Source organism: Agelaius phoeniceus, chromosome 12, assembly GCF_051311805.1.
Source record: "Agelaius phoeniceus isolate bAgePho1 chromosome 12, bAgePho1.hap1, whole genome shotgun sequence".
NCBI classification, from domain to species: domain Eukaryota; kingdom Metazoa; phylum Chordata; class Aves; order Passeriformes; family Icteridae; genus Agelaius; species Agelaius phoeniceus.
This window is the reverse complement of record NC_135276.1, coordinates 20776704-20800092: the sequence shown is the minus strand read 5'-3', so window position 1 is coordinate 20800092 and position 23389 is coordinate 20776704. Positions and strand designations below refer to the sequence as shown.

Genomic DNA, 23389 nt, shown 5'->3' with positions numbered 1-23389 from the left:
TGGAGTTTAATTAGGATGTGGGATCACCCTGGCCAGAAGGAGTTGTTCTGGTCACCATTTAGCTTAAATGGGTACTTGGACACACATGACAGGATTATTTCCTTGAATAAACCACAAGGGAAATATCAGGGAATCATGGAATAGTTTGGGCTGCAAGGGACCTTAAAGATCACCCAGCTCCAACCCCAACACCTCCCAAAAGAGCAGGTTGCTCCAAGTCCTGCCCAAATTGGCCTTGGACACTTGCAGGGATGGGGCAGCCACAGCTTCTCTGGGCACCCTGAGCCAGTGCTTCCCCACCCTCACAGGGAAGCATTTTTCCCAAATATCCCACTGAAATATCCCTTCTATCAGTTTAAGGCCATTATATCTTGTTCTATCACTCCATGCCCTCTCCAACACTGTATTCCCACCACAATTCAGGACTTGGGATCTGTGACACAAACCCAACCTTGTCCCACCCCCCAGGCACCCGCAGCTGGTGCTGCTGGAGCTACAGAGAGCTTCCACTGCAAGAAACCAAACCTGTGACCAACAGCCACAGTCTCTGCTGTTAAATAAAGGTCACAAAGGCTCAGGCTGTACCTGGATTTCCTTGAGCCAGAGGGAGAGTGGGAGACTGAGGCAGAGGATGATCTGGAATGAGATCTGGAGAGAGACCGGGACAAGGACCTCGATCGGGAGCTGGAGCCGCTGTAGCTGCTGGCACTGCCACTGATGCTGCCACTGATGGTCCTCCTGCAAGGCAGCAAACCCCCCTCCCACCATGAGAATTGTAATGGCAAAGGCAGAGAGGGGAGGAAAACCCCAAGAGAAAAGCAGAGATTTGCTCAGCACCCCCTGACTGACACCCAGCCCTCCCTGAGGGGCCATCGGCCCCTTGCACCACTTCTCCCAGTCTGTGTGCTGGGAATGATGTTGTGTGGTGGGAATATCCCTGGGAATGATGTTCTGTGGTGGGGAATATCCCTCGGAATGATGTTGTGTGGTGGGAATATCCCTGGGAATGATGTTGTGTGGTGGGGATATCCCTGGGAATGATGTTGTGTGGTGGGGAACAATCCTGGGAATGATGTTGTGTGGTGGGAATATCCCTGGGAATGATGTTGTGTGGTGGGGATATCCCTGGGAATGATGTTGTGTGGTGGGGATATCCCTGGGAATGATGTTGTGTGGTGGGAATATCTCTGGGAATGATGTTGTGTGGTGGGGAACAATCCTGGGAATGATGTTCTGTGGTGGGGATATCCCTGGGAGTGATGTTGTGTGGTGGGGAACAATCCTGGGAATGATGTTGTGTGGTGGGGATATCCTTGTGGTCAGTGTGGGTCAGCTGCTGACCCTCCATCATGTCACATCTCTGTGACATCCCACCTTCCTTTTTCCCCACTCTGCCACCTCCACAAACAGCAGCTCTCAAAAATGCCTTTTTCCCCACTCCCACCCTGATTTTGCCACATTTCCTGTATTCCACCCACTCCATCCTCCCCCCAGCCTCCACGGGCAGGAGCCACTCAAGGTAAATCAGGACCATCCCAGCCCAGCTCTCTTCCCCTTCTCCCCCTGCCCCAGAGATGGATTTCTCCCTGAGCAGCGGCACTCTGGGATTTGCTGGATCTTCCAGGAGACAGAAAGCTGGGATTTGCTGGATCTGCCATGAAATCAAGGCTCACTCCACCCCCTCTATCTCTCACCTCCTGGGTGGAGTCCTTGTCTGACGTTCCTTCCTCCTGGCTTCCCGATTATCCCCTGCCTTGGCTGCCTCCGGGGCTGCTGCTGTAATTTTTGTGAGTGGCTGAGGGACTGGGAGGGCAGTGAGTTTCTTCACAGATTTCTCCCTGGAAAAATGACAATTTTCACGTGTGTGATCCCAGGGGGTGGGCACAGAGCACTGATGTCCTCAGAAATTATGTGCTCTGGTTTGTTGTTGTTTAATATTTTAGAGATTACAGAATCCTGGAATGGTTTGGGCTGGAAGGGACCTTAAAAATCATCCCACTCCACTCTATTTCATGGGACACCTTCCACTATCCCAGTTTACTCCAAACCCCATCCAACCTGGCCCTGATGTGATTCCTAAAGCTACAAACACTTGGCTGCTTCACCAAAACACAAACACCATGGATTTCCCTAAAGGGATTTGTTCCCCATATGCTCAATCAATTCATCTTTTCAGAGACAAATTACTGTACAACAGCCAATTCTGGAGATATTTGACTTGTAAATTAACTCCTGAAGCAGACTGGGTGGAAATGTTGTTTCTCATCCATTTAATTCCATCATTTTTATCCCAGACACTTACACCTGCTAAAAATCTGCCAGTCAGGCTTCGGAATGAAATGTGCACAGTTAATGCAAAAATTCTCTTTTTAACTCCAGCACACAGATCAGGAGGGTGCAAAACAGCCTGTGTGTGCCTGGATCTGTCCCTTGGCTTCTGTTCCCTGGGGAAAACTGATGGGAGCACCACCAAAGTGTTACCCACCACCGAGTGCAGGAGATGGGAATGGCTCTGGCTCCTCAGGGCTCAGAGCACTCCAACCTCTGCTCTGGCAGCTGGACACTGCTCCAAGTATGATCCTGGAATGCTCTGGGCTGGAAACACCTTTAAGATCATATTCCACCCCCTGCCATGGCAGGGACACCTTCCACTGTCCCAGGCTGCTCCAAACCCCAGTGTCCAGCCTGGCCTTGGGCACTGCCAGGGATCCAGGGGCAGCTCCAGCTGCTCTGGGCACCTGTGCCAGGGCCTGCCCACCCTGCCAGGGAAGGATTTCTCCCTGATATCCCATCCATCCCTGCCCTCTGGCAGAGGGAAGCCATTCCCTGTGTCCTGTCCCTCCATCCCTTGCCCACAGCCCCCTCAGGCCCTGGAGCATCCCAGCACTGATTCCACATCCATTAACTGGGGAGGAGGTGCTGCCTGCACTCACACACTGGCAATTCCTCCTCCTGCTGTGCTCAATATCTGCATTTATCCCCTCAGAACACAGGACTAAGCCCATGGCACTTGGTGAGCCAGTGACAATAATCCCTGTGCTGGGACAGGCTGCCCTGGTGTCACCAAACCAGCACTGCCAGGAGCACTGGGAGGGAGCAGAGGGCCAGGGAGGGCTGAGCCCCAAGTGGAGGGGGAAAAACCCCAAAAGGCAGGATAACAAGGGACAAGAATTGTGGCAAAGGGGATTGTCCTAAATTCTGGAGAATTCAGGGGGATTCCCATGGTGTCATTTATTTGCAGGTCAGCTGGGAAGAGGTGACATCACTATGGTGTTGTGTCACCCTCCAACGTCCCCGTAATTTGCCACTGCAGCGTTTGTGAAATAGCAATTTCAGGAATTTAAAAGAGCAGCAGGGCTGCCAGAAGGTGCCAAACCCAGCTGCAGAGAGCTCCAGCCCTGTTTTCATCTGTCTCCTGTGTGAAAAGTTGATGAGGTTGAACCATTTCTTTATTCTGAGGCTGTGGATTAACCAAAGCCACAGAAGAGGAAGGAATTTAAACTTTTTTATAGCTCCTATTATGTACATTTAGATTATACAAATATATCTGCACAGAGAATGTTTCAGCAGTAAATCAAGTGTTTAAACACTTCTACATAGGTAAGGATATTTAAAGATACTTGTACAGTTTAACTTGGATTTAATAAGTATAAGTGTTATTATTTTATTAAATTTGCCAAGCTAAAAACTCTTCAATAAAGGCTGTATTTTACATCTTTTATTTCTCTTTTAAACTCAGTGAGTTTTAAGATCTGGTTTGGATGGGAAGGGACCTCAAAGATCCTGTTCCACTCCCTGCCATGGGACACCTTCCACTAGCCCAGGCTGCTCCAAGTCCCATCCAGCCTTGGACACTTCCAGGGATCCAGGGCCTCCCCACTCTGACAGCAACAATTCCTCCCCAATATTCCATCTAATCCTGCATTCCTTCCTTAAGGCCCCTCAAGAGCAGAAGGGCTTGTCTGGACTCTCACCCAGAGGAATTTGGGTGCTTACCCTTTCCCAGGAGGTGGCAATAATTCCCCTTTAGCCTTGGCCAGTGGCTTGTGAGGAGATGGTGTTGGAGAAGGAGAGGGAGAAGATGAGAAGGACCTTGACCTGGAAAGGAAGGAGACATCACTCAGCTCAGGCTCTGGGACTGCAGGAGCTGTTCCTGGCTCTCAGGGCATTCAGCCACCACTGCCCCCTCTCCAGGAACCTTCCTGAGCTTCTCCTGGCTTTATATTTGGACTCTGTGCATCAAAACTTAACTCCTGTCACCAGACAGTGGGAAAGTAGGAAACAGAAGGAAAAATAAGATCAGCTAGAAGAGAGGCAGTGCAGGTATTCCACAGCAATACCTGAGGCTGTCTCCATCCTCTCTATTCTCTCCTCAGGGAGATTACATAAGAAAATAACCAGGATTTTCAGTTGTATGTTCATCACTTTTTGTCCTGTAATTCCTAGAGCAGTTCATCCTTTAAACAGCAAAAAAACCAAAAGAAACTTGAGAGAAAGACAAAAAATTCCCCTAAACCTGATCTGTAATTTCTGGAACCCAAGAAAAAGCATTAAGTGGAGCATCCCAAAGGTGACAATCAAGGGCAGGAGCTGTTTCCTGAGCCCCTGAGCACACACCACGTGCTGCTCTTGGGGTGATTCACCCCAGTGCCAAGACTGGAAGTGCCTTGGTTGCACCCCAGTGCCTCAGCAGCCTGAGTCCTGTGTGACAGCTCCTCTGGGGACAGCTGGGCACAGGGTGTTGCTCACTCTGTCACCGCAGGGAGAGGCAGCCAAGGGTGTCACCCACACTGGCACTGTCCTGCCTGGAGCATGGATGGATGGGGAAGCTCATTCTGCTTCCCAGGTGGAATCAGCTCCCAGCTGAGCTTTTCCTAGGAGAAAGCAGTCCCAGAAGTGACAGAGTGTGTTGTGCCATCACCTGTGGGACCTGCTCTGGGCACCTGTGTGGCTTCAGCTCCTATCTGAGGAGCCAGTTCTCCTACTATGGATATTCCAGACTTGGGAAACTGTCTGCAGGGGCAAGGAAGTAGCAGAGGAATAAATCTTAATCAGCATGGGACACTGGATTGCTACTTTGAAGTGTCAGGACTATCACAAGACACAACTGCTTTAATAAAGAAATGGGATTTGCCTCTTGAAATAGAAATCCCAGCTCCACAGAACAGAGATGCTGCTGAACTTCTTCCAATCAGAAAATGCAAATGATGGGAATGTTAATCCACCACAGGCATGGGAAAGAGCCCAGCCACAACAGCACTGCACCTGTGGGTGGGAGCACTGGGGAGAGGAGGGGGTGGCTGACAGATCTCCCTCAGCCAACAACCACAGCCGCCCTCGCTCAGCCAAGGCCTTGGAGTGGCTCATCTTAACAGAGCAAAAAGGAACTGTCAGGAAGCATCTGGAAAGCATCCCACCACTGGTTCCCAGTCCCAGGAGCACTACCTGGACCTGCTGCCTGAGAAAGAGCTGTGCCTGGAGGAGCGACTGGAGTAGGAGCTGTAGGAGGAGGACCTGGAGCGCGAGCGGGAGGAGCCGGACCCCGAGTAGGTGGATGAGCGAGAAGAGGACCTGCAAGAGAAATATTACAATTCAGAGTTTCCTACAAGAGAAATATTACAATTCAGAGCTTCCTGAGAAGAAATATTACAATTCAGAGCTTCCTGAAAAGAAATATTAAAATTCAGAGCTCCCTGAGAAGCCCCCAAGGTTTTGTTTCCAAAGATGTTCTGCTCCAAATCCCACCAGCCTTCTCCTTGGGGAACTGTCAGTGCTCAGTGCAGAGAGCTCAGCACCCACAGCACACAGCCCAGAGCTCAGCACCCGTAGCACACAGCCCAGAGCTCAGCACCCACAGCACACAGCCCAGAGCTCAGCACCCACAGCACACAGCCCAGAGCTCAGCACCCGTAGCACACTGCCCAGAGCTCAGCACCCACAGCACACAGCCCAGAGCTCAGCACCCATAGCACACAGGCCAGAGCTCAGCACCCATAGCACACAGCCCAGAGCTCAGCACCCACAGCACACAGCCCAGAGCCCAGAGCAGAGAGCTCAGCACCCATAGCACACAGCCCAGAGCTCAGCACCCACAGCACACAGCCCAGAGCTCAGCACCCACAGCACACAGCCCAGAGCCCAGCACCCACAGCACACAGCCCAGGGCAGCCCAGCAGGTGCCCAGCACGCAGTCCCAGCCCCGGCTCACCTGGAGGAGCCCGAGGCAGAGGCAGAGGAGGCCGAGGCGCGGCGGCGCCGGCGGGCGCGGCTGGGGGACACGGACACTCCCAGCTTCTTCTTGGGGGACTTGGACCGGCGCCACGGGTCCTTCCACTCGTCTGCACGCTTGGACGGGGCAGTGCCCAGCGCCAGGGACTCCTTGTCCTTCTTGGGGACCTCGGGCTGCCGGCTGCGGAACAGGGACACGTCAGCAGCTGGGCTGGGGGTTAGAAAGGGAGGGGAACAGGGACAGGGGACAATAGGCAGACATGGTATTGTGTAATAGTAGAATAATGATTATAAATAATATAATGTAACATAACATAACATAATATATTATAATATGTAATATAATAACATACTATACTATAATATAACTGTATAATAATTAAAATTAATAAAATATACTATAATGTACTATTATACTATAGTATAACAATATAACATAACTTAATAACATACTATACTGTAACATACTATAATATAATATAACTGTACAATAATTATAGTATATAATTATATACTATATATAAGTATAATATATATAGTATATATAAGTATATAATATCTATAATTATATAAGTATATAATATAAATATATACATATATATTTATAATTAATATAACATACTATAATAAAATATACCATAATATACTATCATATACTAGACTATAATATAATAGTAATAACATATTAATATATTATATAATAATATTAAGATACCATATTAATATATTATCAATATGTATATCGGCACTATTATAATATAATAATAAATGATATATTAATTATTAATTAATACTCATATATTATAATAAAATGTATAAATAAACCTAAATGGCCATGGAAAAATCCCCAAATTCATGCCTTAGACCAATTGCCTACAGCTCCTGATCTCCCCTGTGGGATTCCAGCAGCATTTTGGGGTGGTAAAGGGGTGGAAGAGCTCTCAGTTTGTGAACCACTGACAAAGGTGCTCTGTAAAGCCCTTCTGGGAACTCCTGTGTCCCACTGAGCACTCCGTGACCTCCTGGCTGACTCCAGGCCCAGCTCTTGGCCTCCAAGGGCTGGACACGAGCAAGAGGGAAGGCAATGGGGAACCTGGTCCTGCCTGGAGCAGCCCAGAGCTGGAGCAAGGCCAGCCAGCACCAAGCCTGGATCCCTCTGATGTTCCCATCACCAGGACACCCCTGGGCTGTCACAACAAGAGCCAGTGACCTCCTTTCCCCCTTCCAAAGGGAACAGTTCCCTCACCCTGGCCATAAACCAGGCTGGTTTATCCCTGGATTATTCAAACACCACCAAATGAGGTGCCCAGCCAGGCCTCACTCTCCACCTCCTCCCTTCCCTTTTTAGGGCTCTACTTTCATTTCTCCTTTTTTGGTTCTCCAGGTTTCCTTTCTCCTCTCCAACCCTCTGATAATAATTCAGGGCCAACTTTCCAGCACCTGCACCAGACACTTCCTTAAGTACTCCAGGATGAGTTTCTTGAGGCTGAGACTTTATTACCTCTCTTATCTCTGGGTGATTTAACCTGGAATTTTTCCTTGCCCTCTCTCTAACCTGCACTCAACTCCTCAATTACCTGCTTCTACCCTTCTCCCTGGGGTTTCAGGCAGAGTTTGTGAGGGATTAAAGCTTCTGAAGCCTCTTGCACTCACCAAATTAGCAGGACAATGATGCATTTATTCCTTTCCTCAAAGCTGTGAGTTCCCAGGGAATTTGGGGGAGGAAAGGCCCCTTCCCTGCTGGGTTCAGCCAGTACCACCCCATTACTCACACCACTGAAGCAACCACTCCCCACACAGCTTCCTCGACCTTTTTGAGATAAAAAAGCCACCTCCAGGTTTTCTAATAATTCCAGGCACACTTCAACAAACGCCAGGATAATGAAAGCTCTTGGTCAGGAGCCTGTCCTTTGAAGACTTCACACCTCACAGAAGTTTCATCTCCTCCTTTCTGGCAGAGTTTCCTCATCCCCAGCCCAGGACTGGGATGTGCTGACCTAAAAATCCAACATCTGACTCTTTCCTTATCTCTGCTGATGTAAAAGCAATTTTACTCTTTGTCCCACAACTCCCTTGGAATATTCAGAGGAAAACCCCTCCTTTCATGTTCATCCCTCCCAGCAATCTCACTCCAGCTCCAGGAGAAGAGAATTGGATCCTCCATCCCGCACAGAGTGCCCAGGGAGGGAGTCCCAGGCAGGGCCATGGCTCAGCTTTACTCCCCAGCAGCCCCATTCCATCCTTCCCCTCTCCCAGCACTGCTCCAACACACCCTGTTGAACTCAGCACAGGGGACCTGCAGTGCTCTGGTCAGGTTTTCCCAGTTACAGTCACAATTCCCTGAGTATTTCACCTTGGAGGAGCACCAGCACTTGGAATATGTTATAACCTGCTAACATCCAATAGTCCAAGCTGGGCTCCAGGGCTCCTTCCAGCAGATGTTTACAAACCCATTTGGAATTGCCAGTTTCACCTCTGGAATATCCTCAAATCAACCAAGTGCAGAGAAAGAAGGAAAGGAAGAGTGGGAAAAGCCTCCACACCTTGCAGGATAAAGAGCAAGGAAAGGAGGAGAGAAAACCATGTGAGAGTGGCTCATGGAAAATGCCCAACATCCTGATCCAGTGTCCCTTCCCAGGGGATTGCAGTCTGTGAGCTCTGGGAGATGTAGGGGACACATCCTGCTTTATCCAGGACAAAAACTCTGGAGAAGCTTCTCCAGAATGACAAATCTGGAAAGCAACAGCTCTGTCAGGGAAGTTTAGGTTGGATATTAGGAAAGGTGCTTCCCCCAGAGGGTGCTGGGCACGGCCAGGCATTGGCTGAAGATCCCTGTGTGTCCCTTCCATCGCAGGGTATTCCATGAGTCCATGAACTAACAAAAGCTCTCACCTCTCCAGGCTCAACTCCCTCCTGAACCAGTTCTCAGAAAGAAAAGCATCCTCTAGGATTTATTGTCCCTTAAAACCACCTCAAACTCACATCCAACAGCCCATCCTGGGAGCTGGAACAGCTCCAGAGCTTGGGTGCCAGCTGGGAGCAGGGATGACTCTGAAAGCAAATATCATTTACCTGCACCTATTACCTGGTTTGATGCAATTCCCTCTGGATGAAGTCACTTTCTGGAGGAAAGGTTTTTCCCCAGGAAAACCACAACAGAAAGTCTCCTTTTGGGGTGTGCTTGGCTTTTTGACTCAGCACTAAATGCTACAGATGAGGAAGGTGCTGCTCCTGTCAGGACAATTTCAAAGCCTTTCCTCAGAGCTTCCAAATTGTGGCATCACCGAAGAAACTCGTTCAACCTAAAGCTGGGAGCTGGTGCTGCTGGATTCATCTCCTCCAGTGGAATTCAGGAGGCAGAATGGAAAGTGAGCAGGAGAAGGTCCCTAGAGAACACCCCAGTGGCAGCCTGGCCAGGTGCCATGGCTGGGAGGTGAGGGAGGGAGGATTTCTCCTCACTTTCACTCCCACAGCCAGGTGATGTTGTGCTGGATCCCGTGCTTGGTGGAGCTCCCAGCTTCTGAACTCAAGAAATTAAAAAATAAGAGTGGTTTGCTGCTGCCTCAGTGAGATCAAGCTGCCATGGTGAAAGGGAGGGGAGGAGGGAAGAATTCCAGGGCTGGTGAGCCTGGGATCAGCTCAGGAGCTCATCCTCACCCTCACACAGCTCCCCAGGCTGCTGGCAAACCTCACCCACTTCAGCAGAGAGTGGCAAAGAACTCTCCTGCTCATCCCAATCTTTTTCACCAAATTCCAAGTTTTAGGAAACAACTGAAATATTTCAGAATTAACTCCTAAGTCTCTTCCACAAGGTTTTAAAAAAATTAATTAGGGGGAGGAAAAGACAAGACAAGAATGACCAAAAGCACCTGAATTTCAACCCAGATCCTCAAGAATCACTCAGGCAGCAGCTTCCAAAGGCAATTTTACCCTTAAAACAACTAAAAGTTTTCTTTTCCAGAAGGAACACGCTGATGCCCATTTGGCTGGAATGTAATGACAGCAATCAGGAGGAGAAGTGAAGCTGAGCGTGGCTTTGGCAGGGAGAGAGAGGAGGAGCAGAGGCAGCTCCAGCTGGCAGCACCCCAGCATGGCTCAGCCAGCTCCCAAATAAACCTGCCTCCCAAAAAAACCCAGCTGAACGTCACTGAGCCCAGCAAAACTTTGGAGAGGGGGGAAAAAATCAGCTGCCCAGCTGAAGTTGTGCTCATGCATTATGCAAATGCTGCCGAAGCATTTCTAATCTTGGAGGGAAAAATGAGCGTGCAGGGGAAAGGCTTCCTGTCCTTCCCCATCCTGGCCCAGGGAACCAAAACCTCATCACCCCTGGGCAGCAGTGACGTCAGCCTGGCTTGGGGCTGCTCTTCCAGCTCCCTTTTCTCCAGAGGAGGAAAGTGCAGGGATGATTTCCCAGCCCCTGTGCTCCTGCAGGAAAGCCGCGATTGCGTCAGCAGCGCCGGCGCCGCTTTTCCTGCAGTGGAATTTTCCAGAGGAAGTGGACTCGAGGAATGACTGGAGCCATGTGCCAAGGCAGCTGTGGAGGGACCTGTAAGTGCTGCAAAATAAATTCCAGCAGAGTGCAAGCACGCAGGAACTCTTCCTGTCTTGGAGTAATGGAGAGGGACAACAGCTCTGGGAAGCCACCTCTGTGTGTCCAGGACAGGGAATGCTGGGCCTTGGAGCTGCTGCCCATTGGTCTTGGTGGAATATTAGCAGGGAAAATGCTTTTCTCAAGCTGTTTTCATCTGAGGCTGAGTTATCAGTCAAAAAAAAAAAAAAAAAAAAAAAAAGGAAAAAAAAAAAAGGAAAAAAAAAAAAAAAGGAAGGATTTCTTCAAAGCCTGATAGGGAGAGGCTTGGAAATTAAAGAGTAGAGATACAATCTGAACCTCAGGATGAAATCATCCCAGCAGGGAGATAAAGCTATCTGAGATGGCATCTCCCCTGAGGGCTGAGCATTTGACCTGGAGAGCCTCCTCTCCATGAGCAGGAGGCAGGATCCTGCCTGGAATGTGCCACTGATCCTGCCCTGGAATTCCCTTGTTCCACTAAAATCCAGGCTGGGGGATCTCCCTGTACCTCCATCTCTGAAATGGCACAGAAAATCACATTCCTTGAGATCCATATCTGAGCCACTCACTGCTCTCCATCTCGATTTAGGGTAATTAAACTCTGCTGCTGCTGCTGGGGAAGTGGAGGCAGCAGCTCAAGGACCAAGAGAAATTCCAGGCAGCAGGAATTTTTTTGTGGAGAACTTGGAAAGCTTGGTTTGATCCACAGACTTTATCATCATGGAATCACAAAATGGTTTGGGTGGGAAGGGACATTAAAACTCATCCAGTCCCTGTGCAGGGCCACCTTCCACTGTCCCAGGCTGCTCCAAGCCCCATCCAACCTGGCCTGGGGACCTCCAGGGATCCAGGGGCAGCCACAGCTGCTCTGGGCACCCTCCATCCTCAAAGGGAAGAACTCCTTTCCAATGTCCCATCTAATCTGGCAGTGGGAGCCACTCCCTGTGTCCTGTCCCTCCATGCCTTGTCCCCAGTCCCTCCCCAGCTCTCCTGGAGCCCTTTAGGGGCTCTGAGCTCTCCCTGGAGCCCTTCCCTTCTCCAAGCTGAACACCCCCAGCTCTCCCAGCCTGGCTCCAGAGCAGAGCTGTTCTTATCACCAACTTCCCCCAAGTCCTGGGAGCAGAAATGAAAGCAGAGCTGTCTAAGCAGGTTCCATGGCTCGGGGTGGCAGCTGCACCATGAAAAACGGGGATGTAAACAAGTTGTTATCGTGTTTATCACAGCACAGCTTCCATGCAGGGCACTGCATTGAGATTCCAGAGAACCTTGGTGGGGGCAAGGGATGTGTTCTGTATGTGAAAAGAAGGGAATTCCTCCTCTGAGCAGCCCTGGAACACCTGGAGTGTGTAGGAGCAGAGGTCCAGCTCCAGCTGGAGCAGGTAAAACCCACCTCAGCCTGGGAAACTCAACAGCCTGGGGTCATTTGCTTCCCTTAATCCCCTGCACTGCTGGAAGCTGCCCAGGAAGGTGCAGACACCTGCAGAGCAAATCCCTGCCCCTGCATGGAGGCTGGGTTCCCCCCTTCACTCAATTTTCATGGATCCAAGACTAAATCAGGGCATTCCAGGCTTTTACCAATGCCCAACTCCAAAACCAGGAGGAGCACACAGCTGTCTGCCCAGCCTGCTCCCCCTCCTGGGGCAGACAAATGGCAACCAATGAAGGATTTCTTGTAGGAATTAAAGATTTCCACAGGGAAAACTAAGGATCCCAAACCCACCATCCTCCCACCTTTAGGCAGCAGGATGAGATGTCATCACTAAGCCCCCCAAAACTGACAGCTACTTTCATTCAGAGCTTCTACACCCAAAAACCAGGGAACAAATCCAGTTGGCAGCACTGGGAGACTACCAGAAGCTCTCAGGAAAGACAACAATGACCCAGGAACACTCAGAATTAGAGATTCTTCCAAAAAAAACAAGTTCAGTTGCTTTGTGGTGCACACACCACCATGAATCACTCCATTTGCATTCCCTTCTTTTTGCCACTCCTTTATCTAATCAAGCTCATTCCAACACTTTCTGACTTGCAGGCCCTGGATAACCAGCATTGATTCCAGAGCCTGGCTTATCCTGCTCATTAAGGTGCTCACAGATTAACAAAGTCAACTTGAGGCAGCCTGAGAAAACAACACAAGGGTGAGCACGGCCTGGGATCACGTCACCTTGTCACCTTCTGTCCTGGCATCTGCAGCACCTCACGCTCCAGGTGACACCTTGGGAAAAGCTCAGCGCTCCTTGCTGGAAAGGTTTGAGGAGGATTTAGGATTTGTCCTTCCTGACTTTGCTGTCAGTTGTCTGAGTCCCCCCTCACAGGGTTATTTTGGTTTTTAATGGATGCCTAAGTGCTCTCCATTAATAGGTTTTAGTCCTGATGGAGGGAGCTTCCTTCCAAAAACAAAGTGTGGTGTGTGTGATAATGACAGGATGGTGTGTCAGCCACTGCCCCTTCCTGGCACCTTCAGAGCTGCTGTCACCTCCTGGGAACATCTCTGAGGACAAGAGCCCCCTCCTTCTCCTCATCCTACCTGCCACTGGTGTTCCATGGAATTTGGGCTCCACACCATGAGAATCCCAGAGTCACTGGGGCTGGAAAAGAGCTCCAAGGTCATCAAGTCCAGCCTGTAACTGTTCCCCTGTTCCCCACCCTGTCCCTGCCTGGACACCTCCAGGGATGGGGACTCCACCATCTCCCAGGGCAGCCCATTCCAGTGCCCAGTCATTTTTTCCATAAAGAAATTCCTCCTGATGTCCAACCTGAGCCTCCCCAGGCACAGCTTGAAGCTTGTCTGGTCTTCAGGGGAAAGGTTTTTAGGTCAGACAGCAGGACAAAGTCCAAGACTGGAGATGACAACATCTCACTGCAAGGTTCATTGTACCATGCTGCTCCTCACCAGAGCCCCCAGCATTCCTTGGAGAGGAAATCCAGGTGGGAAAGAAACCAATGTCCATCTCATGGACCTTCTTCCTCCCTGCTTGATCAACAACACCAAGTGCACCCCAGCTGAGGGGGCAGCAAAATTGAAGTTCCTTCTCTCTCTGGTGGGTCCAAATCCTGGCCCTGCACAGACCCCCCAACAATCCCACCCTGGGCATCCCTGGCAGTGCTGTCCAAACTCTCCTGGAGCTCTGGCAGCCTCGGGGCTGTGCCCATTCCCTGGGGAGCCTGAGCAGTGCCCAGCACCCTCTGGGGGAAAAACCTTTTCCTAATATCCAACCTAAACCTCTCCTGGCACAGCTCCAGCCATTCCCTGGTGCTGTCCCTGTCACAGGGACATCAGTGCAGGTGCTGCACCCCTTGGGAATGATCTCCTGAACGTCCCTCAGTGCTTTGGGAATACAACCACCAACAGGCCCCACAACACTGGGTTGCTTCACGAGCTCCTGGAACAGATTCCCTCAGATGCTGGTGGGATAAAGGCCTATGGCAACAACACAAAGGATTAAAGCAAATTATTTCAGTGTGTAGAGCCTCTGCCCCCAGCTAAGGGTCAGAACATCTTGCACTGCTCTAAGTTTCTTCAGAGGACATAATTCATGTCACTTCTTTATCCCTGCAAGGCTTTGCACAACAGGGAGCTCCACTGGCAAGACGGAGAGAAAAAGAAGGAATTTTGCACTCAGCAAAAATCAGCCCCAGCCTGGGGCATCAGAACTCATTCTGGAGATGGGAGCAGGAGGACAGACAGCCAAGTTATCCCTCTAATTGATCATAAAGTGTCCTGGCTTGTCTGAGTGTTCGATGCCTGAGGAGGGAGGAGGAGGAGGAGGGGGAGGAACAGTTTTACCAGCAGTGCAATCTCAGAGTTTAAACTTCTTGGAGTGCTCATCTTCAGCTTGGGAAAAAAAATCCAACCCAAAGCTTAAAACAGCAACTGAACGTTCACAGAATCATGGAATGGTTTGGTTTGGAATGCATCTTAAATTTCATCTCATTCAGCCCCCTGCCATGGGCAGGGACACCTTCCACGAGCCCAGGGTGCTCCAACCTGGCCTTGAACAGTTCAGGGATCCAGGAGCAGCCACAGCTTCTCTGGCAACCTGTGCCAGGGCCTGCCCACCCTCATAGGGAAGAATTTCTTCCCACAATCCAACCTAAACCTCCTCTCTGCCAGTTGGAATCCATCTCCCCTTGTCTTGTTCAAAGTTCCTCTCTCTCTTTTTAACAGCTCCTACAGGTACTAGAAGACAATTTTGTGAATTCCTTCAAAAAAGGCCAATCCACCTGTGACAATCCCACTGGAGCCCAAACACTGCAGCCTCTTCTTTCCACAGGTTCAAGGAGAAACACTTGTCCCTGAATGCATCAGGGTTTAAATCTTTGTTAAATTCTATTCCTGCTCAGCTCCATCATCCAGCAATGCTGGGAACAATTTTGGCTTCTCCACATTTTCAGCCTTAAACTCCTCTGTTGTTTAGAGATCAGGTTAAACCTTCCTGCTTTCAGCAGAATGGAAAGGCAATTTGCTCCTGTATTCCTGGCTGTTTGCTGTGTGGGTTCTCTCATCCCTTGATTCTGTAGGTCCTGGTTTGCTCCTTCCTCCAGCTCCTGTGGGAGCCCCTACACCGACAGAGCGACTGACATGGACCTGGAATTACAGACACCCTCAGCTCTGCCTTGGGCAAAGCTCAGTGCTGCTTGCACAACCTCTGAGGAGGAGTTCTCTGAGCCCTGTGGAGGAGGTCTTCAAGCCCTGTGGAGGAATTCTCCAAGTTCTGTGGAGGAGCTTTCCAATCTCTCTGGAGGAGCTTTCCAATCTCTCTGGAGGAGCTCTCCCAGCCCCGTGGAGGAGCTCTCCCATCTCTGTGAAGTTCTCCCAGCCCTCTGGAGGAGCTCTCCACTATCTCTGGAGGAGCTCTCCCATCTCTGAGGAGGAGCTCTCCCATTGCTGAGGAGGAGCTCTCCCGGCTCACCAGCGCCAGGGCCGCGTGGGCCCTGCGAGTGGCAGGAATGTTAACGGGCAGCCGTGGTGTGAGCCAGCTCAGAGAGGCTGGACCTGCCAAAAGCTGGGATCCAGCAATTAGGGAAAGCCCAGAGTCTATAAATAGAGGCAGCAGAGCCCCAGGTGTGTGCTGTGGCACTGCCCTGCATCCTGCTTGCCAGGAAGCGCGCAGCAATCCCAGGTGTGACACGTCCAACGGGCTCGGGAGCTGCTCGGTCCCAGGATGCCCAGAGCTGCCCCTCTGGAGCTGGCACGGAGCAATGTGGAGGAAAGGTGACACGGCTCGAGCCACTGCACTGCCACGAGGAAGTTGGGAGCTGGTCACAAAGTGACGTGGGACACAGGCCAGAGCCAGGTGACAGCACGAGCGTGACGGGGACCGCTGGGCAAGCGCCAAGGGACAGCTGAGGGACGTGGCCTCCAAGGGACAAGCTGGAATCATGCTTTCACTTGTTAAAAAGCTTCTTCAAAACCTCTTTCTGCAGGTTTGTTTTCTCCACCAGACACCTGCAGAGCTGTGGGACGGGGTCATGTTGGCAGGGATGTCCACCATGGGAACTGAAATCCCATGGCAGGGGATGGGATGGGCTTTAGGGTCCCTTCCAATGTGGGCAACCTGTGCCAGGGGCTCACCACCCTCACAGGGAAGAATCCCTTGCCAATATCCCATCTAACTCTGCATTCCCTTGAACTTAGGCCATTCCCTCTTGCCCTGTCACTCCATGCCCTTTGAAAAGTCCCTCTCTGTAGCAGACTTAAAACAAAAAAAGCAAAGAGGTGCATCAGAAACTATTTTTGAATGACCAAGACTCATCTCAAGGAGCCTGTTTTGGAGACACAAGAGGCATCTCCAGCTCCCTTGTGCCAGAGGGAAGCAGGGAATGTGAATCCCCTGAATGCTGTCCATTCCATCTCTGGGCTCTCATGTGCTTTCATGGAATGAGAGGGATCCAAGATTGGTGAGCACAGCCACTGCTCCTACCCAGCACCCTTTGAGCAGCACTGGCAGCCCAAACTCTCCCCAGAGAGCCCTGCCCCAGGACTCCAGGAGTGCCAGGGGAAGGAGCAGCCAGCAGGCTCATCCTTGGGTCACACTGACTGTCACTGACTCGTGACCTTGAGCTGCCAAGCAGGTGACATCACTTTCATTGACATCATCTCCATCACATGGGTCTGGACAAGATCTGTCCCATCACCAAGCCAAGGAGAGCGCAAACCACTGGGGCAACGTGGTAATTAAGGTGCACAAATCGTGGTTGTTAAGTGAAGATTATAATTAAACGGAACGTGTAATTATGGTGTTCCTATAACTGCTCTGCAGCTGCTGCTGCTCCTCCAGACCGTTCTGAAACTGTCACTTCCTCTTGGGAAAGAGGGACAAAAACCAGCTACCCTTTCAGCAATGCAGATAAAAATTCTGGGTTGGATTCAGGACTAAGCCCTACTCCCACCTGAAACCACCTGATTCCACGTGGAGCCTCATTCCTGGCATTCCCCACCCTGCTCTTCATTGATCCAACTCTTCCTCATGCCCATCGTGTTTCACACCTTCCTCCAGTGCAGAGGAACAGCACAGACACCAGGCAGCAGGAAAAGCTCCAGTGAATCTTGGCAAACAGCTTCTCTGCACTTCTCTGTGCCCCACACACGCCTGGGCATTCCCAGGCTGCTCCACACTCTGGGAGTCTCTGTCTGCCACTCTTCCCAAGAAACCGTTCAGCAGTTTTCCTGGAGATCCCAAATCATGGAATGGGTGGGGTTGAGGAGGATATTAAAGCTCATCTCATTTCACCCCCCTGCCAAGGGTAGGGAGCTTCCACTAGACCAGGCTGCTCCAAGATGTCCCTCTGCAAAAAATGTGATACTTTCCATGATTCTGAACCCAATGAGGCTGTGACACCAGAGCTTCCATTCCACTGGGATATTTATCCAGTGCTCTACAAATGTGCCTCAGGCAGAGGAGGCTGGGAAGGCAGGGTAGGTAAATCATTGACAGAGGAACAAAACAGGAATCACACTGCTGCACTTTCAGTCTGTCTGCTTCCATTTTCTCTTTCATACAGGTCACAACCAGGATTTCCACAAATGGGTGGTCAGAGGAAACAAACCTGACCTCATGCTGCCATTCCACTGAGCAGAGACTCATTCCAAGGACAATTCCTTTCCTTTTTCGAGTTGTACTTACATCTCCAGACACTTTTGCTATCCACAAACTCCCAAAGCAGCCCTGGTTCTTGTGACAGACATTTCTCAAGGCCTCAAAGGGAGTCACCACAGGGCTCCCAGGGAACCAATCTGCAGGAGGAGTCCCTCATCCTCCCAAAACCTCTCCAGCCTGAAGGAAAGAGGGAGGAGCCGACCATCTGCACACCAAAGGACATTCGAGCTTGCAGGGTCAGGTTATGCACTCATTGTCACCGATGTTTTAGCTCCACTTAGTGGCCACAAGGCTCATTAACTACAACTGTCCTCAGCAGTTACACACACCGGGATCAGTCACAACAACACTGCCCAGATGCTTCTTGAACTGTGTCAGGTTTGGTGCTGTGACCACTTCCAACAAGAACCTGTCCCAGTGCCCAACTGTGCTCTGAGTGAAGAAGCTTTTGCTAATATCCACCCTAAATGTTACTTGACACAGCTTTGTGCCATTAAGATGATTGAAAATATCTTAATTATCCTGCTTTCAAAAGGAAAAATCTCCTTCAATATTAGTATTATAGACAATAAGCAAACTGAAGCCTGCCAATTGATATCCTCCTTAATGTCAAAAGAGAACCTGGCCCTCCTGGAGAAGCCCCTGACAGACATAACCAACTCCCACTAATTTCTGCAAGTTTTCCAGCATTCCTTCAGAGCACATCCAATGTCACAGACATATTGTATGAAAAATCTTTTTGTTACGATTTTTTCTCTTGAGAAGCTGAGAAGCTTCAGAAACGAAATGTAAACAGTAATTATCTGCTGCTGTGGAATGCAACAGGTGCATCTTTGATTGGGCTCATGTAGTTGTTTTTAATTAATGGCCAAAGCCCATCTGTCTCGGACTCTCTACTCAGTCACAAGATTTTATTATCATTCCATTCCTTTCTATTCCTTGCCACCCTTCTGATAAAATCCTTTCTTCTATTATTTTAGTATAGTTTTAATGTAATATTTGTAGTTCCTTTAGTATAATTTTAATATATATTAATTATATACACTATAATAATATATATTAATTAGTATATAAAATATATTAAACATATATACTATTTAGTATAGTTATATGTAGAGTTCTTTTAGTATAGTTTTAAAATATATATTATAGTATATTTAAAATTAAAATAATACATATTTAATTAATATATATTTAAAATTAAAAAATATATATTAATATGTACTATATATAGTATATATATAGTATATACTATTATATATACTATTATATATAAATTATATATACTATTTAGTATAGTTTTAGTATAATATATATTAATTGTATAAACTATAAATATAATATATATTCTATATATTAATTAATATATAATCTATACTAATTCTATATATACTATTTAGTATAGTTTTAATATTTATAGTTCTTTTACTATAGTTTTAATATAATATATATTAATTATATTTACTATGTATATAATATATATTAATTATATATATTCATTATTATGCAATATATATTAATTATATTAAAACTATACTAAATAGTATAAATAAGATATATAATAAAACAATAAATCAGCCTTCTGAAATACAGAGTCAAAATTCTCGTCTCTTCCCTCGTCCTGGGACCCCTGTGGACAGCACCACGATGGCCTTTGCCATTGTCACATGGCAATAGCTGTGATATCACACCAGGCAGGATACAGCTCACACTCACCTGGGGAGCAGCGGGGAGCGCGGCTTGGCCTTGTCCTTGTCCTTGTCACGGTCCCGGTCGCGGTCCCGGTCACGGTCCCGGTGCTGCCTGTCCTTCTCGTCCCTCTTCACTCTCTCCCTCTCCCGTTCCCACTCCTCCTTGCGCCGCTGCCGCTCCTTGTCGCGCTCCCGTTCCCGCTCCCGCTCGCGCTCCCGCTGCCGCCGTTCTCGCTCCCGCTCGCGCTCCCGCTCGCGTTCCCGCTCCCGCTGCCGGGTCTCTCGCTCCCGCTCCCGTTCTCGCTCTCGTTCCTTGGAAAAAACAACAGAGAAACCACGGTGATGCTGTGGGAGCAGCTCCCGGCAAAGGGTGGCAGATCTGGGAATGACGGGAATTACATCTGCCCTCCCTCAGCAAAGGATTGAGATCAATAATCTGCAAACCAGTGACATGGAGATCAATAATCTGCAATCCAATGACATGGAGATCAATGACATGGAGATCAGTGACATGGGAATGTCAGGAGTTACAATTCCAGATCAATCCTGGGAATGCCAGGATTACATCTGCCCTCCCTCAGCAAAGGATCAAGATCAATAATCTGCAAACCAGTGACATGGAGATCAGTGACATGGAGATCAATGTCATGGAGATCAGTGACATGGGAACGTCAGGAGTTACAATTCCAGATCAATCCTGGGAATGTTGGGAATTACATCTGCCCTCCCTCAGCAAAGGAGATCAATAATCTCCAAACCAATGATATGGAGATCAATAATCTGCAATCCAATGACATGGAGATCAATGACATGGAGATCAATAATCTGCAATCCAATGACATGGAGATCAATGACATGGAGATCAATAATTTGCAAACCATTGACATGGAGATCAATAATCTGAGATCAATGACATGGGAATGCCAGGAATTACATCCGCCCTCCCTCAGCAAAGGATCAATACTCTGCAAACCAATGACATGGAGATCAATGACATGAAGATCAATTATCTGGAAATCAATGACATGGGAAAATCAGGAGTTCCATCTGCCCTCCCTCAGCAAAGGATTGAGATCAATAATCTGGAGATCAATGAACAGGAATGCCAGGAATTACATCTGCCTTCCCTCAGCAAAGGATCGAGATCAACAATCTGCAAACCAATGTCATGGAGATCAATGTCATGGAGATCAATGATCTGGAGATCAATTATCTGGAAATCAATGACATTGGAATGCCAGGAGTTACAATTCCAGATCAATCCTGGGAATGCCAGGATTACATTCGCCCTCCCTCAGCAAAGGATGGAGATCAATAATCTGCAAACCAATGACATGGGGATCAATAATCTGGATCCTGCCGAGCAGACCCTGGATACAACCACACAACCGTTGTTTTCAAAGGCAATGCTTGAATTCATTTGGTTTATGAAGCTTATTAAATAAATGTATTGATGTTTACAAGTCTTTCCTCTTGTTGCTGATCATTTCTATAAGCAGATAATTAACTTTGCAAATGAGCACCAGGAAAATAATTGGTCATGTGTGGCCACAGTGAGGCCCAGGCTCCTGTCCTGCAGAAAACAAGGATTTAGAGCAAAGGAAAAGCTACTTTTGAAAGGACTTGATGGAAAGCACTGAAAAGATGCCCTCCGAGCAGGACTTGGTTAGTTTGGTCACTGTTCCAGAGGCACAAAGTTTGCATGAGGGGAAAGGAAGAGCAGGGAAAGGGTTCAGAGCCTTTCTGAAGTTTTCAACCAGGTTCTTTCCTGGAAACTCCTTCCCTCTCCAAGATGTCCAAGGATGGGCAAGCACTGCTCAACTGCTACACTGAGGAGCAGCCAAGGAGCACGAGCAGGAACCACCTCAGACATGGAATTGTTAAGGTGGAAAAGACCTTTAGATCATCAAGTGCAACTTTCAGCCAGCACCATCACCAAGGTCACCACTGACCAGGTCCCCAGGTGCCACATCCACAGGTTTTCTGAACACTTCCAGAGGTGGCAACACCACCACTTTCCTGGGCAGTTTTTTCCAATGCTTTACACCCTTTCCATGGAACAATTTTCCTAAAATCCAATCTAATCCTCTCCTGGTGCAACTTGAGGCTGTTCCCTCTCCTCCTGTCCCTTTTCCCCTGGGAGCAGAGCCTGTCCCCTCCTGGCAGGAGCTGTGCAGAGCCACAAGGTCCCCCCTGAGCTTCCTTTTCTCAGGCTGAGCCCCTTCCCAGCTCCCTCAGGATTCTCCAGCCCCTTCCCAGCTCCATTCCCCTCCCTGGACACACTCCAGCCCCTCAGTGTCTGTTTTGGAGGAGCCCAAACCTGACCAGAGCCCCAGGTGTGGCCTCAGCCGTGCCCAGCACAGGGGACAGTCCCTGCCCTGGGGCTGTGGCCATGCCAGGTGCCAGTGGCCTTCTCAGCCACTGTCAAGCAGCACTCCATGTCCTTTTCCATCAGGCAGCCTCCCAGCCTCCTCCCAAGCCTGGCACGCTGCTTTCACCCTCGTGGTGCTGGAACTGAACATCCTCCATCCCCTCACCTCCAGCGTGCTCTGTGCTGGGACCGAGCCAAGACTGAACTATTTGAAAACTCCTGTTTCAAGCACTGCCCTGGAACTGTGCCAAGGCCCAGAAGAACCTGGAAGAAAGTCAGGAAGGAAAAGGGGGAAGGGGGGAGTTCCTTACTTACTCTGTAGTTACGGTAGGGGTCGGGGTCTGTGTACTGAACCCTGAAATTCTCATACTGCCCACCACGCCAGAAGCGCTCTATTTCATAGTCATAATAGGGATCTGCATAGGGATCAAGCCTACAATGAAAAACAGGGAGTGTTAGAGAGGGAAAAGGCACCTTGGCACCACAAAAACTCTGTGTGCTAGGTCAGCTCAGCCACTGTGACAACAAAACCACGTTCAATGCAGCAGGGCTGTGCAGAGATGTTTATTTTCTACACAGCCCAACCAAATAGCCTTTTTTTAAGTGAGGCTTATCATAGAAAAGCACAAACCTTTCTTGATAAACACCAAAAAAAGAGCTGCCAAAAATTCAGCCTTCAAATCAATGCGGTGCAAACACAGAAAGAGCTTTTGAGAGCCCCTTCCAGTGCCTGCAAAGGGAGCAGCACATGTTCTGCCTCAGGGATTGAGAGCTGGGATTTCTGCCCATGCACCCACAGCTCATCCCAAACTCCTTCAGGAGCGCCCCAGGTCCTGCCCCTGCAGTGATGGCTGCCACCAGTGCCACCAGTACAGGACAGGAGCTTTGCACAGGGAGCAGTGGAGCTTTGGGGGCAGGTCAGCAGCACTCTGGACCTGGAATGACCCCCTGGAATGAAGGCACCACTTCTCCAGCTGATATTCTCCAGTGGGAATCAGCTGCTGGCCCAGCCATGGACTGGTGGCACACACACCACTGCAGAATGAAGGATTTTTGGGGAGGAAAAGGATGGAAACCCCACCCTCCTTAAAGCTGCTTCCTCCATCTCCTGATTTCTATTTACATTGTTTGATGGTTTTAATTCCCCAACTCAACAACATCCAAGCACCTGGAGTGCAAATATCAGGTCCACTGTGAGGATGAGGAGGGGGTACAGGGAGTAAGAAACTTCCAGGGCCACAGAGGAGTCAGTGGCAGAGCTAAGATTATACAGCAAGTGCTCCCAAATTCCAGAGTATCCATATTGAGACTCTGATTTATTAAAAAAATGAATAAAGAGGACACATTTTGAATTTTTACTGTGCCAAATAACCTAAGCCAGGTTAAGATGTAGGTGCTGCCCTGTGAGTGGTACCTGTATTTCTTTCAG

The 23389-nt window shown here is 49.1% G+C and overlaps 1 protein-coding gene across 6 annotated transcripts in view; it reads right to left on the bottom strand.

Moving 5' to 3' along the window:
* ZC3H18 (zinc finger CCCH-type containing 18) overlaps positions 1-23389 on the bottom strand; it is a 45592-nt gene that overhangs the window by 7568 nt on the left and 14635 nt on the right. For 4 of the 6 annotated variants that reach the window (XM_077185004.1, XM_077185002.1, XM_054640821.2 and 1 more), the window contains 7 exons: positions 22276-22393; positions 19615-19901; positions 6209-6439; positions 5446-5571; positions 3997-4098; positions 1695-1838; positions 586-738 (listed from right to left, as the gene is read on the bottom strand). In XM_077185004.1, coding sequence (XP_077041119.1) covers positions 586-738; positions 1695-1838; positions 3997-4098; positions 5446-5571; positions 6209-6439; positions 19615-19901; positions 22276-22393 — 1161 coding nt within the window. The remainder of the gene's footprint in view (positions 1-585; positions 739-1694; positions 1839-3996; positions 4099-5445; positions 5572-6208; positions 6440-19614; positions 19902-22275; positions 22394-23389) is intronic. The other 2 variants (XM_077185003.1, XM_077185005.1) reach the window with 1 other exon arrangement.